The sequence below is a fragment of the Phaethon lepturus genome, unplaced genomic scaffold (genome assembly GCF_000687285.1).
Source record: "Phaethon lepturus isolate BGI_N335 unplaced genomic scaffold, ASM68728v1 scaffold3646, whole genome shotgun sequence".
In the NCBI taxonomy this organism is placed as follows: Eukaryota; Metazoa; Chordata; class Aves; order Phaethontiformes; family Phaethontidae; genus Phaethon; species Phaethon lepturus.
The window spans coordinates 62,389-75,150 of NW_010543962.1; the positions used below are offsets into that span (position 1 = coordinate 62,389).

Below are 12,762 nucleotides of genomic sequence, written 5' to 3' on the forward strand. Positions count from 1 at the left end.
TCTTTTACAACTATAGGAACTCATGGGAAAAGTTGGTCGGTTACATGGCTACCCGTGTAAACTCAAGTTTTGGTAATAAGCTTTTACAGAAGTTTTAAAGGGTTTTATATAATGCAGCCAGTCTTTTACATTTATAGTTAAAACAAAATCTGTTATTTTAAATCTCCTCAGCTGCAAATGTACTCTGAAAAACACTGTCAAGAGATCTGAGAAAGTGAGAGGAGGAGTCTGCCCCTGCACAGATGCTCTTAGAGTGTGCTGCAATTTTGAGAATATTCATTCTGGATTGCTGGAATCCCTCAGGCCAGCATTTCTCAACTTTATCTCTGCTGTTGCCACACCAAGAAAGTAGAGGAGTAGTCCTTGCTATCAAGACAGACCAGTCATGGAAGGTAGATCTTGCTTAACTCATGACAGGAAGACACAAGTTCTTCTGCATTCCTGCCTTTGAAAGAAGAAACAGTATCTGCTGGAGATGGTCCACTGGATTGTCTTTTAAGTGTTTCATTTGGTTATGCCTACGGTGGGGTTAATTCAGTTATATTTTTGAAAGAATCCTTCAGTTTGGTGTCTTTTGCACTCAATTCTTTGATGAAGTGGGTAATGCAATTGTCCATTTGTAAGAAAAAGTAGTGGCTTGATCTCAATATGACATTTTAACCAAGTTGTAAATGTTGCTTGAAAGAAGGCAAACCTTAAGTAGTAAATACTTTAAACCTAGAAAAGTGTACCATTTAGAAACAAGTTACATATCCATGCAAGCTATCCAAACCGTCTGCAGCTTGTTCCCCACCCTGCATCCCTCTCCTGGAAAAAAAATTATACAACTAAGACATACGTAACACTGAAGGCCTACATAAGAAAGAAATTTGGTCACTGAAAAGAAAATGTTACAAAATTTCTCCCCTTCCTCTCCTTTATACCCCAAACAGCTGTAAGAATGTTTTAGGGAAAATAAATGCTTCTGGAGTCTTTCTACACAAGGCAACTTTGGTTTTGCCATCTGGCAGAATTTAGGACAAATCCGTTGTCATTTGACATGTTTAGACTTAACCTCAGTCAAACTCTTGTGCTGCTGTGTCAAGAACTTTCAAAAGCAGGGCACCAAATGCACATACTTGCTTTAGCGTGTACTACCAAAGGCTGCAAAATGCTTAGAAAAGGAGGTAAGACTACAAAGTCTATGTTAATCTTTGTTCAGTTAAGTACATTTTATGCTTTATTTGAACAAGCATGATCAGAAAAAACATGTTATTTTTTTCAATATATTTGCTGCAGGAGGAGAGAAAAAATCATTTATGCTTATGCCTTTATTTATTAAGTTCCGGTATTTCACTTACTGACACAGTTAGGTTCCCCCATGGCACATCAGATGCAGATATATTGTAGTCCTGCCAGTATCGTAAGGTTTTATTGCTAGGCCGTTCTGGTTCCACACAACTGCATCTGAAAAGATGAAATAATGTATTTTTCCTTAAAAATAAAAAATGTATCATATATTAAGCCAAATTATGAACTTTATGACATATTGAAATTGTGCTCTACTTTGACAGATAATTTTAGTTCAAATGATAATTTTAGTCCAGCACCAAAAGCTCTGCGAACTTCTGTGTCCATTGTTTTTCCTTTCCCCACAGCTGCTTTAAAAGCATGCTTTTCATTTTAAATTGTGTATTTTAATACACAAAATGTGACGAAGCAGTGTGCGAGGACAATACTGCAAATAGGCAATTTAAAATCAGAATTAAGACTTTAAAGCCTCTGAAGCAACTGTGGGAGGCTTTTTCTTTGACAAAGCCTTCAAAACATACAGGATACTCTGTAGGTTCCAAGATGTCACATGTGCTTTATAGTTCTCTTTAAATTAATTCTACTTTAAAAATCTATAGTACTATCTATCCTGCTAGTATTTTAACATGCTTATGATGGCTGCAAATAAATTCTGTACTCTCCTTTCTGATAAAGTTTTAAGGAGTAGCTGGGGACAGGGTAACATCTGACTATAGAGTGGAAAGATATTAAGCATACATTTGCATTCCAGTTCTAGAAGAGTATCACTTTATTCATTTAGCTATGCCATCTATTTTCTCTGTGGCTGTTTATCTTTCCACAAAATTACAATTCTCATCTAGATTTGTAATATTTTCTATACAAGAAATTCTACCATCTACATTATGAGTACAGAATAGTGCCACAATATTTCAATTACAATAGCTGCATTTAATATATACATAGAGATTGATTTTAAATGCAGCTATTTATAAAAGAAAGAAAAACCCCTTACAGCCCATGAACAAAAAGCAAAAAAAAAAAAGCAACAGCATTCAGAGAAATAGTGGGCCTGAGCCAACAGTCATCGAAGTAGACTGGATCTTTCAAACATTTAATATACTTTGGATCAGGCCCCAAGTGCAGAATGAATGTGTGTTCAATGCATAGCTTAAAATATTACAAAATGGATTAAATGAAGCACATCACTACTAGTGAGCTACAGTAGCATAGTAAAGTCAACAAACGGTATGTCTATGTTATCGCAAGGGAGTGTTTGATGTTCATGCAATACAGAGGTGGCTATTTCAGGTTACTACTGTTTCCTGAGAGCACAGGAGCTGCCCCTGATGTCCATCGCTGATCACAGACTGGCCAGACACTGGGAAATGGCCCATTGGGGTTTGACTGATAGGCCAAGGTGATGTGGGCTGTTCAATCACAGTCACTTTCTCACTAGAAGGGAAGACTCTGCATGTCACCAACACGACATGGTACAGCTACACTTGCCACAAACTGCAAAATTACATTTAAGTTAGAGAAACAAAAATTTCTATTTACTTAGTCAGAAAGTCAGAAAAGTGACAACTGAAGCTGTAGTTTAATACAGCTTAAGTAATTCACCTTCAGATGAGATCATCACCCTGTTTACTTCTACATCGATACCACTTTCCTCCTTCACAGCATTCCAGTCTGGCCTTTACCAAATTTCACAGGCATTTACCGGTGGCAGATGGTTCACCAGCAAGTGACTTGTGCAAACTCCACCCATGCAGACCAAAATCACCCTGCACCCAGCTTTTGTCAGTGAATGGGTCCATAATTAGGCCCTAACTGTAAAGATCAGATCCTGCTTTTGTACACAGATCATTCAAACAATGATCTCAGTGGTTTCATAGATCTAACATTACACTATTTTCAATATTATATGTCTTTTGGCAACACTGACTGACATTTTGATGTGAGATTGTATCATGGTACAACTGTCTTCCAGCATGACACTAACTGCTTAACATTATAGAAATGTGAGACAGCAAGACACTCCCTGTCCAGCCCAGAAAACACAACTGGTGGTACCATTCCGTGTCAGAACATAAAAGTTTATCTACCAAAATGTGACATTTCATAACAGATTTAATTGCTTCAATGATGACTATTTCCCAACTCAACTGACCTGCAAGGAGAAACTCACATTAGTGAAATAAGGCTTTCTACTTTAATCTTTTAAAACTTTTAGTCTCTCCGTCTTTTTTTTACTCTGAGAGGTCAGTTCTCGAGAGAAAAAGTAAAATATGCTGAATTGTTAACCACTAACACATCTTTCTATTTTCTTGATAAAATATCACTCATGAGACTGAAATAAGTAAAAATGTATTGCCTCTTGGAGGTTCAAATGCTCTTAAGTTCTTGTAAAGTTGTTTAAAGTACTAAGCACTTGCCCACTACAAGAGACCTCTCTGGAGTTTATGCTAATACTAATGAGCAAGAAACTATACATACACCTATATTTTCTAAGCAACATATTCAGCTCCAAATACAGTACCAACTTAGCAATGTACTCCCATGCCTTTTAGTGACAAGGAGTCAGCAATCATCTTTGTTATGCTAGAAGATAGAGAATGCTTCATTTGATTCTCTTTCATCATGGCTAGGAAGAAACTGCTTGCTTTTATGGCTAGAATATAGGCAGGGAAGAATCTGACACTGGTTGTAGTAGCAAAAGCATCGGCGTCACTATAGTGGGGGGAAAAAAAAAATCTCTGCTGCCAATCTCACAACATACCCATTGCATCACACTGATGACAGAACAATTCTTTTTGCATCTTTACCCTTTTGGCTACTGCAAGACATTCTGATCTCCTGGGAGCAATTCAGATGTCTAAACATGGGGGCCTATATGCTGCATGGTATCTGTGACATCCATGATGGGTTGGCACATATGTGAGAGGGTTTATGGTGACTCATGCTTTTGTTTTCACAGCAGCTGGAGGCTAAGAGAACTAAAAAGGCACTAAATATCCAGTCACAGGTCACTCACTCCTTTCTGTAATTAAAATGTCCATAGGGAGAAATTGGTGGAGCTTGCTTTCTTCGAGGGTATTTAAACATCTAATACAGCCTATTACAAAGTAGTTTATACATCTGAGGTAAACTAATAAACCGTTTCAGACAAGACAGTCTTCAAGAAACTGCAGAAGAACTGTCATAAGATCAGATCTGACAAAAGGAGAAAGTAACAGAAAAATAATGGCCTGAACCTGCTAGCTAGAAAAATAACCAGAGCAAGGAGCCTTTATTGCCTTTACATCTTCCAAGGTGCTCAAGAAATCTACTGCAAATCAGGATGGGGACGAAAAACAGATTAGAAATAATACATTTCAGGACTGGCTGACAAACTGGTATCCTCCAGAGCCTGTACCTTGCTCCCTTTTACAGAAGGATCAAGACTTCAGCTACATCTTCAGCACCAATCCAATTATAATAGTACAGTATATAGTACACTGATGGCAGCCCCCTTCCTTTCTTTGTCCTCCCAACCTCCACTCATTTTTCCTAGCTCTTTTTGCTTCTGTTTCCTAAGTCTCAATTTCATCAATTTCATCAACTTGAGGCAGCCATCATAACTTCGCTGTGTGCGGTGTTTCCTACAACTTGTCCTTTTTTCAAAGAACAGCGCTAGGATTTGACAACAGCAGCTTCAGGATATCTCAGACAACTAGCGGTGTTTGTTCAGCCGAAGGAGTAGCTATTACTACCCTTAACAGCATCAAAAAGACTGTCTGTATGATCCCTCTTTCTTTGGACAATAGGAAAGGGAATACAGGTTAGCAAATTAGAAACCTGTTATTTTATATGTAAAGTTGGGGAATATTTCCCCCCTCCTTTGTAGGTCAGCAATAAAAGATAAACATCATTGTTGCCCAACAACAAGTCAGGTGAAGGGTTCTGTACTAAAAGGACTTTCATCCTGACTGTAACTTCCTGTTTACTGCAAAACAAGAAACTAGCCAACTTACCACCTCTCCTTCCTAGATGGGCAAAATCTCTTTCTGGCTCACTTAAAATAGAGAATGAGATTTCCTCAATATGAATATTTATATTAATAAAAAACCAACAGGCAAGTATGACAAATAAGTTACAAAATGTGCTTGTTTAAACAATATGTCTCACTGAGTATCAGAGCACATATTTGTTAATATGAGTAGGAAGTTTTTTCCCTAAGACAGAGTACACTCTGTGAGTGTGCTGTGCACTGATCACATAACAGAGACAGAATAAGATGGTATGCAATGGAAGGTAACATCACTAATTTTGTTTTAAAAGTAAGGTATTAGAATGTATGTGTAAGTATTCTTTAAGTTGTATTTACAAGGCTGAAGGAAAGTACATCGAAAGCAAAATGCTATGCATGTTTAGGTTATCTCCAAGTATACCACCTTCATATGAATAACAGGCAGAGTCCTTCTGTTTGTCTAACAACTGCTACGGGAAGGGGACAACAACATCACAGACGATGACTTCTCTGTTGTCCCATACCTACAACACCTGTACATCCCTGGCATTGTATTTACCATATTCCTTCTCATGTCAACATTCATAATGACAGAATCAAAGTCTCAGTGGAGAATAGACTGGAATTTACCGATGGGAAATGGACTTTTCAGTTAAGTTCTGTTCTCAGTATCACAAAACCCTTTCAAAGCACAGCTGCCATGGCAAGACAAGATTTTTTTCTTCATTTATTCATGAGATCTGCCATCCTGAATTAGACCATTGAGTCATTAACTTAAGTAGCCCATCTGTGACAATCACAAACACTGGTAGGCATCCACATATATTCCTTAAAGTTGTAAGTCTAGATAGTTTAGTTAGTGAAGTTGAGGAGGAAAACAGAAAAGCTTATAAAAGTACCTAGACAATGCACTCAGCAGCATAACAAATTTCACACACACATAGAGAGTGTGAGATACAAATCTGAGGGGGGGGTGGAACTGATGTTACAGTGATGAAATCTCAAAGAATCAGGTTTCTTTGGACAGCACATCAGGAGAAGAACATTGTTCTGTCAAGGGGAAAGTCTAGAAAAACAGATTTATAATCACATTGTACTTTTTTTTAACCTTGACTGTCACTCATAAAGGTTGGTCTTTATTAGCTGCCTGGTGCAGTATGCAGTCCAGGCATTCTTAGCAGTTCTGGGGTATGTAACTGCCATACATAGAAGTTAATGGGCAGAAAAGTAAATGTAATTACATGAGATGTTGACAATTCATCTGTAAGCTTTCACTGAGAAATAGCTCTAGGATGTCACTTCATCCTGCTTCCAAAGTTAGAAAAACATACACCTGAAGAGAAGAGATTCAGTATAACGCTGGTTCAGAAATAATATACTGTAATACACTATAATGCTATATGGTCAGCTCAAGTTTTGATTGTTTAGGTGTAGTGTAACAATACACATAAATGTACTGTAACAAAACCACAATCTAAGCCTTGCTAGATTTTGAAGGCATTGTGTAGACCAGCTATCAACTACAAACTGAATGCTGTAGAGAATTACTTAACAAGGAGACGCATTTCCAAAGTGGAGGGGCTGAGTAGTAGGAAAGAATGAAGCAAGGTGGGTGCTCCCTGGGCTCAAAAGAGGGAGAAGGAGAAAAATGAATCAATTGGGTTGGGCAGACATAGGCAATTCCTAGAATAAACAGAATAAAGAAAAATCATTACTGGATTCTAGGGCTTGTCAAGAAGCAAAAGGGAACCAGAAGTTAAACTCAATGATGGCCGTTGCCTGGTTCTGGGAAGAAGAGGGACATTCTTAGGGAAAAACACACAGGATATGGCACAGTTACTTAATTGTAGGGGAAAAAGAAAAAACAGTAAAGAAGGGGAAAAGAAATCTATACTTATATCTAAGGTCAAATAAATTATTACAAGAATTAGAATTCAATTACGTGCCTGGGATCCTAATGAGAAATTCTGTGCTTATCATCACTGACTCTTCTCATTCCACCTGCAGCTTAAGAAATACAGGGTATAAAACAACATAATTTGCATTCAATAATAATGTACTAAGTTATATAGATAATGAAAGAATTAAAACTTGCTCGTGCAAACAGCGGTATGCACAAAACTAATCTTCACAATGCCTTCTAGAAGCCATGGTTTCTATAGCCTGCAAAAGATACTGAGATTGACATGATCTTGGCTCCCTAATTACATCAGAGTGGGATTTTCTACTCCTAATGCTTAAGTGCATGTCAATACTAAGACAGATTGCAATATGTGTATTACGATGCCAAGAAATCACTTTAAAATTATTCAAAGTAATCTGTTAATAATTGAGTAACTTCTGGTAAAGAATTATTAAAAACAACACGAATTCATCACTCTGAAAAAAGAATTAATAAAAACCAAAAGGTATATAAAGTCCCAAGGTCTAAGCAACCTCATACTGAGAAATAACTGATATTCTGTATTCTAACTATCTTAAAATGTTTGTATTTTAAAGAATACTGTATTGCTTTCTAAATCACATTCCTTTCATCCACAATGCTTACTTTGTTTTCCTTTTGAGAACCTCTGCTTTTAATCCATCTAGTTGTAGCATTCTCCTTTCCTAGCAACAATGATATCCTAATATTTAATATATATATTAAAACTGATGTGCATCAGTGTCCTAGACAGGATTCACTAACTGGAAATATATTTGCTACAGGGGTAGGAAAAAGCAGGAGGAGGAGAGTGCAGAAATCAGAGTTGCTATGCCAACCTACAAATGCTAATGGCATGACAAATACAAAAAGGTCACAGGAAAAAAAGAGAGAGAGAGAGGAGAGAGGCTCAGATCAAAAAGTATGTATATTTTATTTAATAAACAATGTAGCTACTGTATTTAAATACCTTCAAAACAATGCAGTTTAAAAAGAAAACAATTGCAGCACACTAGCATGCAGAAAATCAGGATGTCTTTGTCCTTCTTTAGATTTAGCTCTTAAATCCCTTATTCTTTATCATAAAGATGGTGTTTTAAGAGAAAGTTACATATGAATTCTGAACAGATTTGCCTGCAAGTAGATCATCTGAGGATTAGGGACAATATTTCAACACAGAGTAACAAACAGGTATAATAAAGAAAAGGAGTAAAAAGTGCAATAGGACTAGTTCTACATTAATTAGATCATGCAACAAAAGGTATTTTTGTCTTTTTGTGATAGAATTCTGTAAGAAACTCAAACTCCTACCTTCTACCTAAAACGGTCAATACGAATTTCTAAGAAATCTCTTAGGAGGACTTTCAGCTGGTTTTCAAACATTTGTGTCTGCTTGATTTAAAAAAACATAAAAAATCCCAACTGTTCTGAATCTTCTTTCTATAGTCTTCTAAGGTTTGTTATGGTAGATACTAGTAACGACTCCTGTAAGAGGAGATGCATGCACTGCAGTCTTTTACATCCAACTCCTGCAACAGACTGTTTATGACAGAATTCAAACCCACCCAAAATAAAGAACGGGGTTTTTTCCTCACTTGAAATATGGTTCCAATCTGATGGAAATACCAACCATTTTAAATTACTGTTTTCTTTGTCTTTCTAGTACTCCAAAGGACAGTACAAACAGCATGCCAATGACTTCACCCGGGTCAAACTTATGTCTTTACCAGGGCAAAGGCAACAGTACTGGGATGCAGATGGACTAGCTGTGGACACCCGAGCACCCTTGGAAAGCCCATGGAAGACAAGAGGAGGGTTGGGCCACAGCTTACACTGAAAGCTTCAAATATGTACAGTGTCCCGACCTATTTAGCATCAACTTTTTGAGCAGGCAACAGGCAGAATACAGAAAACAGCAATTTTACAGTATAACCTGAGTTTTCCAGCATAGAATTGCAGATCCAAGATAAAGTTTTTACATACGCTTTGGCTGAGCATTCAAAGAGAAATGAGTTGCTCAACCTTTTGAAGTTCACCCATTGCTAATTAAAGAACTGCCAAGGCTTTACTAACAATTAAAAACTTGTCTTTAAAATCCCCAAAGAGGAAAATGCAAACAGCTGTTTTAATTAGCAAAACAGCAGATACTAATTAGCTTCTGTAACAGAGTATGTTGGTCCTTTAAGGACAGGACCAGTTTCAGCCCAAGTTTGTTACCCATCTAAACTACAAGTTGAAGGACTGGAGTCAGATGCTGCAGCAGAAAAACCTTCTCATTCCTTGTGAAAGCAGTATTCCTCAACTTCAAGTACACAAAAATGAGATTTCCATTTCAAGTAAGCTTTTATGCTTATTCGTCTACTAGTTTCTGATCTTTCTGGAACTGAGACATGTACAGACATTTGAGCAGGGACTGAGGGTTATTTGAAATGTCTTGTCTTGTGATGATCCCATGGGGATGATAATTGTGATACCTTCATGTTCTGGGCCACTGTGTCTGGACCGACTAGTATGTGCATATCTGCACAGCAAACCCATGAAGTTCAGCAGCACCAAGGCTGCTGTGAAAGCACTGGTCATTTGAGAACAGGCTGGAATTACTGCTTTGCTGTGTTCAGAGCACAGATCCTTGGAATCAGCATATGTGCTCTTACAAGATAATCAATATGCATACTGGCGTTTCCAACAATAGGTTTTAAGGTTAAAAAAATATAAGCCACATCTCATAAGAGCTATGCTGCCTATAACTATGCCCACAGCTAGTCATTTCAGTACTAGTGGGGTCAGTTGCCATGGACCACACCATAAATAACTACAAAACTATTGTATCAAATAATTTTGATAGCTATGTATGTATTTGAAACCACCAGGCAGGGGTCAAATCTTTCTTCTAAACATGTGGAAGACACTTGTCCTTCAGGAATTGTGTTTGGAAAATCTAAAACTGTTGTGCTGGTATTCCAACACTGTAGGATGGGACAGGCCAATAGCTGTAACTGGAGGAAGACAACTGCTGCTCTTTTCCATTCTGCGTGCTCTGCACATTCTACTTCAATGAAGACAGTTACAAAGGGCAAGCAGCGAGTAAGTAATACCCTTCAAAAATCAATTTGGGATTCTGATTAATTAATAGAATTTTAAATAAAACCAAAAACATTTATTTGTAAACATAAGGACTATGATGATAAAACACTTTCACAAAATATAGAAATACGTATCACTGTATCCTTATACAAGCAAGACTGTTAATCTTATTTCTCTGAAATCTCAAGCAGTATCATGGGATTCAGCTAACCATCAGTAAAGCTAGCTACCCAGGAATTTGTATTACTCTGTGTTTATGCTTTTCATTACATATTTTAACATCTCGGCTCCGCCTGCTAAATAGTTTCTGAATATTTTTTTGTCTTTGTATAGTATTTCAACATCTGTTTTTCAAAACTGTATGAGAACATCATATTCTCTTTCAGTGGTAAAGGAAGAAAAATAATCCACAAACACTGTACAGAGTAAAATATCGACTTCACGGAAGTGACGTTAAATAAGACCAGGTTATAACCTCAACCACAATGCATGGTCTATTTTTGATGTTTATTGCTTTCTCTTCAAATTAATATTCCTCTGTCTACTGATGAAATTATTAGAGAGAAATATTTTTTTTTTCAGCATGATGAGAGAGTATGCCACAGCAGAACTATAGTTTCTAGAATTTAACTTATTCTGTGTATTAAGGTGTATGATGTACATTCAGATTCAGGATTTGATATTTTTCCAGTGATAACATACACAAAGCTCAAATGTTTTCTCTGTTGCTGTGTTTTGGTTTTCCCAGCTTAAAATGCAAATGAGACATCTGGTGGAAACAGTCCTGTTTTTCCAGAGAACAGAAGATGTGCCACTGTTCAAGCATTATTCCTTTTGGGCCCCACCCATCAAATGGTTCAGTGAAATAATAAAGACATTTCTGGAGGGGGATCTTCTCTGAAAACGCTTTTTAATGACATTTTAGTTGCTGAGGTGACCAGGCTTAACTGGCCTCAGGACAGACTAGGATCTTGTCCTTTACTAGAACAACATTTTTGTTCTCATATCCCAGTAACAAGTCTATGAGATTTTACTTCTAAATTAAACTATATTGATTAAAGCCATTCATTTTTTTATTCCCCAAGTAGAATACTACCTGTCAAAACTCCACAATAAAGTAAAGCTGCTTAAATAGAGTCATACGAAAAAGCTTAATCTTGTTACTAAGAATAAAATGATTGTGACAAAAATCAATGACTGCTGAGAAGTACCTAACTATTCCAAATCCACTTCAGTCCTTGCAGCTTGAACCATAGCTGCCAGAGAGGTTAAAATAAGGGTGGTACATCAAATTATATCCTTTTTAGATAGGTCAGTATTTCAATTTGGACAAAAAACCTACCAGATAAATACAGTATTAAAATGTTGGCTGAACACCCAATAAAATATTATAAATCATCAGTACAAGGTTATAGTAAGAGATCGTTGAGTTGCACCTCATTAAATAAAAATGTGAATAAAGACCTAAAGATGAGGTCCCTCCAGCTCCTATTTCTTATTGTAGGACTTCCAAGCTGTGTGTCTGTAAGCTTTTCCAAACTCCAAGTCAAGGTATTTTTTACTTTACTTAAGTAAATGTGTACTGCTTGTACACATACCTCCAGTAACTACTACTTCCATATGGCAGCATGAAGCCTAATGCAATAGCTTCCACATGTTAAGTTTGCAACTCCTGCAAACATTTCCTGCTGTGCACTGGTTTGTGCTCCTCACAGAGAAAACATAACCTATGGAAAAAAAAAACAGCATTAACATAAGAAATCTTACTTACGAGTACTTTGTCAGCAGATCCAAATCATTGTGCATGTTGATTGGATATGTCTCACTGAGATGAAACAGCTTCTCTAAGGCCTCGTAAATGAAAATGATGCAGATAAGAGAAGCAAAAGCTTCTTCAGTAAACCGGGTAATGTAGCAGACTAGGGAGCTTGCATCAGTTGCGACAAGGATGATGCACAGGATTGCAGTCCACAGTCCAATGCTAGCTCTCAGAGAAAGGTATGACAACCCATACTCTCTGAAAAAAAGGAAAAAAAAATTAAACACAGTTTATCTTTTGCCCAGCCAGAGTAAAGGCAGAAGAGACATCTCCAGAATTTCCTCTGCTGATGGATGTGCAATTCTGGGGACAGTCTGAATCAGAAATTATTTACCTACTGTGAACTGAAGATACAGTCAAGTCACCTCTTGACCTGAGCTCTCCTCCCAGTTAAGGGGACATAAAGAGCTCTATCTCTACTAAATTGAGGGAGCAGCTTTCAGAGTAGTCACATACATAAAGTGTATAAAGTCCACCCACTTTTTATCCTATACCCTGCCTTACAAACAGACAACATTTGCCAATTTCTTCTTCAGCTGCAAGAGTAGCTACAGGAATGACTTTCATCAAAATCCTGTATGCTTACTGCATATAATGTAAGAGCTCCAAACACGTTGGGTGACATTATGACAGTGAACTAAAAGGTCTACCTGAAGG

General features: G+C 37.2%; 1 protein-coding gene across 1 annotated transcript in view; it reads right to left on the reverse strand.

Moving 5' to 3' along the window:
• SLC4A10 (solute carrier family 4, sodium bicarbonate transporter, member 10) overlaps positions 1-12,762 on the reverse strand; it is a gene marked incomplete at its 5' end in the record, with an annotated part of 90,131 nt that overhangs the window by 20,676 nt on the left and 56,693 nt on the right. The window contains 2 exons of the mRNA XM_010288505.1: positions 1,341-1,446; positions 12,058-12,303. Coding sequence (XP_010286807.1) covers positions 1,341-1,446; positions 12,058-12,303 — 352 coding nt within the window. The remainder of the gene's footprint in view (positions 1-1,340; positions 1,447-12,057; positions 12,304-12,762) is intronic.